Raw genomic sequence first — 8,323 nt, forward strand, 5'->3', positions numbered from 1 at the left:
TCTGAAACACGTTGAACAATAACATCAGATGTTTTAACCTCCAGGTAATGTACATTATTGATTTTGTTCCTGAAGGAGGAGTCGTACGACTCCAGAATGCATAGAACAATAAAATCAGATGTTTTAACCTCTAGGTAATGTGCATTATTGGTTTTGTTCCTGAAGGAGGAGTCGTACGACTCCGAAACATGTAGAACAATAACATCAGATGTTTTAACCTCCAGGTAATGTACATTATTGATTTTGCTCCTGAAGAAAGAGTCGTATGACTCTGAAACACGTAGAACAATAAAATCAGATGTTTTAACCTCCAGGTAATGTACATTATTGATTTTGTTCCTGAAGAAAGAGTCGTATGACTCTGAAACACGTAGAACAATAAAATCAGATGTTTTAACCTCCAGGTAATGTACATTATTGATTTTGTTCTTGAAGAAGGAGTCGTACGACTCCAAAATGCATAGAACAATAAAATTAGATGTTTTAACTTCCATTGTTCTTTAGTGATCTTCTGCAGCATGGATTAACCCTTTTCCTCCATCTACTTCATCGCTATCTTCATGGGTTCCGAAGCAGCCATTTTTATTACATCTTTACACAACTGCACCAGGTTAGTGCGCCTTATTAATTTCTTTCTGGTACCATCAAATAAGACACCATTTGCGGCCCTCCCCCTTCTATGTCTTTTTGGTTTTTAGAACGTTAAGTATTCTTACTAATCTATAATACTTGATATATAGAGACGCAGCTTTAGTAATCTTGGGTAACATTCTTTTTTTTATATTTTGGGGGAATTTATTAAGACTAGTGTTTCATCTTCCAGTTTGGAACCTATAACCTGTACGAGTGCTAGAAAATGACATCTATGCCCGGCATGAACTTGGGTAGACCTTCTTCTGCAATGGACATCATTTTTCTAGCGTCCATTGCAATTTGTTGTGCAGCACAAGGTCAAATCCCCTTCGGCCAAACCACAACCACTTTTTAGAAAAAGTCGAAAGATTTTTCTCAACTTCCGCTTGAGACACATTTAGCAACTTTTTGAGGGGACGATGAATTTCCCCATTTATCTAAACAATATTTGTTTGCATAATGTAAGAACATCTTTGCCAAAGTTAAACTTTGGATATCAATTTTTTTGCTCACTTAGAAGATTGGCATCTCAATTTTACCATCCATAAAATACAGAAATTCTAATTAAATATATAATAATACTTGGTAAGCTGAAAACTATTGGCCAAAAGATTTTTGGGAGTAGATCGTGTTTTTTAAATCAATTATGACCCACAATTCTTTTGGCAGCATACTAAAATTGTGAGGATTAAAATGAAACACATGCAAGAAAGAAAAGAGATTTCCAAAACAACCATATTTTTGTATTGACCCAATGACATTTACCTGTCTTCTCCCGAAAACACCGTCCCATCCCTGTAATTCCACAACCGCTCCTCAGCAGCAATATAGTACACGCGTGTGATGGCCTCACATGTGTGACATAAGAATGACAGCAGAAGGAAGGTCACTGGCCACATTGTGGGTACAAGCTGTCACCGAAGAATGTCTCACGTCTGGATGTGCCTTAATGTTCCTTTTATTAGTAGATGCCCTTCCTTGAATTTTTGTTAACTGCCTTTGAAAAGGAAGGAAATTTCACAGCAGGAAACCAAGGGTGTGACGTTAAATTATATTTCACTTTGATGACTATTGTGGGGAAAGTGACATTGGCTTATTTTCAAAATTACCAATAAATCCTAAGTATCCGTAATAAGAATTCTAAGAATGAATTCTGAAAGTTTAAAGGGAACTTAATGTCTGAGTTGGAATACACTGAGCCGCTTCGTAATGGCTGCCAACGGTCAAGGTGGTCTCGCCAGCTGGTGGGCTGTCATCAGCAGAATAAAAAAAAGGCAGAAGTTGTAGATGGGGTGCAGGATCAGCCCGTCCCTTAAGCAATATTCAGACCTCAGGTCCAACAGAAAAACTCACTTTTTGATGATTACAGCTCTCTACGGTTATTCAGTACAGAATTGACAGCCCTTCATGATGTGATCAGTGCTTTTTTTGTAAAAAAATATTTGCTGGTACGCATCTCTGAGGCGAGGAGCGGGGGGGGTGCTGTCAGGCACGCCGCGGGCCAACATTGAGTAGCGGGGGTGCGGCGGGGTGTACCGGTGCCAGTGGAGAGAGTGGACGATCATGTGAGCACAAGTATGAGATTTGTACACTTCTGTCCGCATTCTGGTTTGATGTGACCAGCCTCAGTCAATTCATTTTCATTGAGCATGTCTGTTCAGCACGTGACCACATCTATGTAAATCGCATACTTGCAGCTTCATAACCTCCCACTCTCACCGCCGGCACCAGAGAATCCTGACAGTGGGCAGTGTGCACACTGTGAGAATTCAGAAGGCTACAGTCACAGAGTGACACAAGGAGTGACTGCAGACTCATCACAGATTTGGACAACCCCTTTAATGCTCCTAACAACATAAATAAAAACATAGTAACCCTTAACTTGCCAGATGGCACAAGACTTTATTAAAGAGATTGTCCACTACTTTAACATTAATGACCTCTCCTTAGGATAGGTCACCAATGTCTGACTGGTCGGGGTCCAGCACCTGGCAACCCCGCCAATTCCCTACACTAGGTGCCGGTGGTGGCAGGTGGCCTGAAGTGCTCAGTTCTGGATCTGCTCAGTCTTCTGATAGTGGCAGCAGTCTCCTATTAAAATCAGTGAGGTGGATGTGCAGTACCCGGCCGCAGACACCATCAGAGGACGGAGCAGATCCAGAAATAAGCATTTCCGGCCACCTGCACCATAATCAGCTGATCAGTAGGGGTCCTATTGCGCTCTCATAAGAAGCAATGCACAAGTGGGACCCAGGCCTAATGATGATACACAGTCAGTATCACAAATAAATATTTACATTCAGGTACCTTATAGATGATGTTGTCTCTGAGTCGTTTCTTTCTATTCTTCATCTTGTCCTGACGCAATGATGACTTTTCACATTCACATCTCGTCTCTGCAGATTTCCATCTTCTCCGGTCTTCTGCAGCACATCCCCACACGATGCCCCTAAAAGTAGCAGAATGATTATAATACTTCTACTTAAAAATATTTGCCCTACACTATGCCCCAGAACAAATAATGGCCCCTCACAGTATTCTCTGCACAAAATATGACCCACACTGTCCCTCTTATGGTACATGCCCTCCATATTCCCTCTTTCCAAACTGAGCCTACTGTTTACAGTGTCCTTTACACTGTGTCCCCTTATACTGACCAGACTTTATACTCTGACTTCTCATCACACTCCCTCCTTGCTATGGCCTCACACTGTCCTCCAATTCTGCCCCGTCTCCATACCACACCCCTCCACTACCCAGTCTTTATTCTGTGCCCCTCACATTCTTCTCATTCCTTACTGTCTCCTCACTACCTCCTGCGTGTCCATATACTTTTCCCCTCACTCCCCATCCTGCCCACTTGCTCCTCATACTATGTCACTCTTTATTCTGTGTCCTCAAAATTTCTTTCCAGTTCGCTCCACATCCTCTCTGTCCCCATGCATCACCCCTCATCCTCTCTGTCCCCATGCATGAAACCTCATCCTCTCTGTCCCTATGCATCACCCCTCATCCTCTCTTTCCCCATGCATGAAACCTCATCCTCACTGTCCCCATGCATGAAACCTCATCCTCTCTGTCCCCATGCATGAAACCGCATCCTTTGTCTCCCCATACATCACCCCTCATCATTTCTCTCCCCATGCATGAAACCTCATCCTCTCTCTCCCCATACTCTGTCCACAGATAGTTCCCTCCCCCACCCATACTGTGTATATACATATTGCCCCGTCCCCACCCTCTTTCCCCCCATAGTGTGTGCACAGATGGTTCCCATTCCCCACCCTCTGTCCTCCCCATAGTGTGTCCACAGATGGTTCCCTCCCCCACCCTCTCTCCCCCATACTGTTTCATAAATACTCCCCTCTTACCACATAATGTTCCTCCGTCCGTGTCTTCTTCAGCTCCACAGTGGAGCACTTATCAGCGTTTCTCTGCCGCCTCCGCGCTGCGGCTCTGGCTTCCGGGTCATCAGTCTGATCAGCTGAGTTGATCACATGACAGCCGTCGCTCTGACCCGGACGTCAGCGCCGGCGTCACTGCTCCAATTGTCCTCGCGTCTGACAAATACAAGGACAATTGCAGTGGGAGCCACGCGCTGCAGCTTCTATGAGTGCGGCTGTCAGCGTGACAGCCACGCTCAGAGAATAGCGGCTCCCACCTGGCAGACTTCCACACCGCAGCATCAGGCAGCCCGACAGCGCACCCTAGAGACGCCTCTGGCTTGTGCCTCCGCTCCACTTGGCTAATTTGTATAGTTTACAAATTAGCCATGTGGTCAAGAGCCAGAGGCGCTCTTCAGATTTTCCTGTACGCCGTACCGGCGCGTACCACCGCAAAAAAAGCACTGGATGTGATGAACTCTTTTTGGGCAATGTATAGCAGCTCTCCTCACTCCCTCTGGTTATAGCACTATACTGTCAGACTAGGTACGGGGAAGTGCCAAGCTAAAGGTGAAAGGGAAGGGAAAGGATGTCTAGGGAAGGGAGAGATGGTGACCCCTGACCAAGCCTACTGCTAAGCCCTGGGTTCCCTCACCTCCTTAGATAGGTTTCGCACCTATGCGCCAAGCCAGATACCTGACCCTAGGCCAACCCTGATCTGGGCCTTAGGTAGGGAGTAGATGAGATGAGCTCTTCATCAATCCCACTAGGCACTAAGGAACACTCAGGGATAACAAACAAGGAAAAATAACAAACCACTTATCTCAAAGTAGATACAGGGAGAGGGACTGCAAAATGCAATAAAGTTCTCCAGATGATTGCACGCCGACTGCTTGCACTCAGGATCTATAGGAAGTTAGAACTATCACCAGCACAGAGTAATAGGAAGTGGAAGTATATAAAGCCACCAGGCAAGTGCTGATGAGAAGCAGCTGAAAGACTGAGGAACTCCGCAGGGTCCTAAAAGGAAAGGGATGAAAACCACGTAGAAATAATAGAAGTTCAGGGAGCAGTTTGCGCAGTCAAACTCTGTGACCTATAACCGGACACCACAGGACTTAGGTTTTCTTAGGAGCTTCTTTTGTTCTAGAACATTCCCCTAGGCACCTCAAGCTTACAGGAAAATTACCGCAGCTCTCTTGCCACCGCTGGCAACTCAGGATCGCGTCAAAATATTCCTCCCCTGATTACTATCTGGTGTTGTCTGCCAGTTGGGCACTTCTTGAACTGCGCAAGATACTATCTTCCATGCAGCTGCACAAATTTAGCAGGAATCACAACAGCAAGCACAGTGAAGGCACTGGCTGGCCTTCTTGATCTCCTCTACCACTCAATCCCAGGGGAGCAGAGTTGCTTATCTTGGGCTCAGTAGTTCTCCCATAGGAGCTGTTACCCACCAGACTTCACAGTAGTCTTTCCTTACACTAATTATATCTATGTGTGTAAAAATGCTGAACTGGCTTCTCACACCATTAGAGTGGAGGAGCAAGGAGAGGTGAGGACGGGGCAGTGTGGGAAAGAGGAGAGGTGAGTACGGAGCAGTGGGGGAACGGGGAGAGGTGAGGGCGAAGCAACGGGGAAACGAGGAGTGGAATTGTTTATTTATTTTTTTTTAATCAGTGAGTACACAATGACCAGAGGCTTACGGAGGTGCATTAAATGGTATGGACGCTGCATAATACAATATGAAGGACACCTTATATGTGGACTATTGGGGTGCAATATAATACCTCGAGGCCTATGGGGTGCATTAAAGGGTATGGGGGCTGCATAATATGGAGGATTATGGGGCTGCATTATAAAACATGGAGGACTATGAAGCTGCATTATAATATATGGAGGCCTATGGGTGTGCAATAAACAGTATGTGGGCGGCATAATACAATATGAAGGGCTATAGGGCTACCTTGTAATATATGAATGGGTATGTGGGACCCATTACTATATGGAAGGCGATGTGGGGGCCATTATATTTTTTGGAGGACCATTATAGTATTTGGAGAGCTAAATACAAGGGGGGGGGGGGACAAAGATAAAAGCATGGGAATGGAAAGATTTGTGCTGATTGAAAGAGGCTCAGCTTCCCCATGCTCTGCTATACATCTTTCCCTGAGCACCTAGCTTTCCCATGCTCTGCTATACATCTTTCCCTTAGCACCCAGCTTTCCCACGCTCTGATATAATGGGAAAGCTGGGTGCTGAGGGAAAGATGTATAGCAGAGCATGGGGAAGGTGCATGCTGAGGACAAGATAGATATCAGAACATAGGAAGCTGGGTGCTCCTAGAGGGATTTCAAATCATGGGAAACCTGGGTGCTGAGGGAAAGAGCCAAGTGTCAGCGTCACTATCCTGTAAGTAAAACAGGAAAGTCCAGCTCAAATGAACAATTTTTTCTTTATTTCTTGAGACTTTCAAGTACATGGGACATCAAAACTTTCACAAGGAAACACCATTTTCAAGTGTACTTGAATTTCTGAAGAAATAAAGAAGAAATTGTACATTTGACCTGGACTTCCCTGTTTTACGATTATCAAACTGTGGCGGGGCTTTTGTCTGGGCTCTGAACAAACAGTGGATAAAGAAATGGCGAGCTGGATGTATTGTTATTATTATACATGACACTATCCTGTACCGAGAGTGTTGGCGTCATTATCCCGTACACTGAATGCCGGTGTACAGGTGGGGGGTGGCCCACAGGTCCAAACTTTGCACCGGGGGCCCATCAAACTCTAGTTACACCACTGCATGAGTAGCTTGTATCAGACACTGGCTGCATTATTTCAACCAGGTATGTTTGACTCTGAAATGCTGAGCAGAGAAAAACGTTCTTTAAAATCCACCAGAGTTCTGGCCACACAGGAGACTAGTCAGACAGCCGCTTCTCCACACCCACTCCCCAGGAACGACAGGTCTCTCCATGCGTGCGTGTATAGTGGGATTCCTGTCAGTCACTCGCATGCGTTTTTGGTGCATTTTTCAGCCACAAGGTGCATTTTTTGGGGGCAGAAAATTTCTGCAACGTGCGCACATACTATTAGGTTTGTTTTAAAGCCTTGACATTTCCCAAATACATTAATTTAACTGTACAAAATCTTAAAAGAAATGCTGTTTCATACATTTTTTTTACTTGCCACTTTTATATTTCTTACCTTTTACTTTATATTGTTACTTTTACTGATAATATGGATCATTTCATGAATTAGAATGTAATCTCTGATGTGTCCATGGATTACATGGAAGGGCATTCATTCTTTTAAGAGAATATGTCATCCCCTTTGACCATTTTAAGCTATTTCTATGGGCATAGAGGTAATAGTATGGTTACAGTAGTCTTACCTGTATGCCTCATAGTAGATGCCTTGTTCCACAAATATTACTTTAGATCGCTATATGCAAATTAGCCTACCGGGCGTTGTGCTTCGGTTACTGGGCGTTGTGCTTCGGTTACTGGGCGTTGTGCTTCGGTTACTGGGCGTTGTGCTTCGGTTACTGGGCGTTGTGCTTCGGTTACTGGGCAGTTTCTTCCCTGTAATAAATCCCTGCCTCCCTGCTTCATTATCCTTCCTGTCACCTCCTCTCAGCGTCACAGTCACAGCCTGTAAAACCCATGCGTGTGCAGTAGAGTGTTCTTCAGCCTGCGTTCATTTACCCCCCATTGACTCTACTGCGCATGCGCTGGTGAGTCAGCTCCACTTCTATTATTGGTGTGCTGTTCTAAGTTGTGTTTTTTGAGCATTTTTGTGGCATCTTTTCGCATAATTCTTTTATCTCCATTCAGAAATTAAGAATTCATTAGCATTTTTTCAAGCACCAACTCGCTCAAAAAGACATCCAGGCATCTTGTGGGCATTTTCTGAGCCTTCCCATTGACTTTTATGTTATATTATAAAGTATACGGAGTCTCCAGAATGGAAATGCCTCAATAATGGTCAGAGGTCCCTTCTTTAAACTGGTGATGTCTTTAGAAACCTGATACGGTTAAACGACTCTCAAAAGATTGAACAGAAGTAGATCAAGTGGTTTTTGGTAACATGTGGTCATTGTTTTCAGAATTTAGATGGAACTTTTATAGACAACTTTTAGGGGTACTTTGCACGCTGCGACATCGCAAGCGGATGCTGCGATGCCGAGCGCGATAGTCCCCGCCCCCGTCGCAGCTGCGATATCCTTGTGATAGCTGCCGTAGCGAACATTATCGCTACGGCAGCTTCACATGGACTCACCTGTCCTGGGACGTCGCTCTGGC

General features: G+C 44.8%; 1 protein-coding gene across 6 annotated transcripts in view; it reads right to left on the reverse strand.

Moving 5' to 3' along the window:
* The window catches only part of F8 (coagulation factor VIII), a 216,063-nt gene extending 214,503 nt beyond the window's left edge, over nucleotides 1-1,560 (reverse strand). For all 6 annotated transcript variants that reach the window (XR_012725311.1, XR_012725310.1, XM_075324077.1 and 3 more), the window contains exon 1: nucleotides 1,399-1,560. Coding sequence is in view for 4 of the 6 variants with exons in the window: in XM_075324077.1 (XP_075180192.1) it covers nucleotides 1,399-1,532 (134 nt within the window). In the remaining 2 variants the exon portion in view is untranslated. The remainder of the gene's footprint in view (nucleotides 1-1,398) is intronic.
* Nucleotides 1,561-8,323: the final 6,763 nt, after the last annotated feature.

The sequence above is a fragment of the Anomaloglossus baeobatrachus genome, chromosome 9, assembly GCF_048569485.1.
Source record: "Anomaloglossus baeobatrachus isolate aAnoBae1 chromosome 9, aAnoBae1.hap1, whole genome shotgun sequence".
Lineage (NCBI taxonomy): Eukaryota > Metazoa > Chordata > Amphibia > Anura > Aromobatidae > Anomaloglossus > Anomaloglossus baeobatrachus.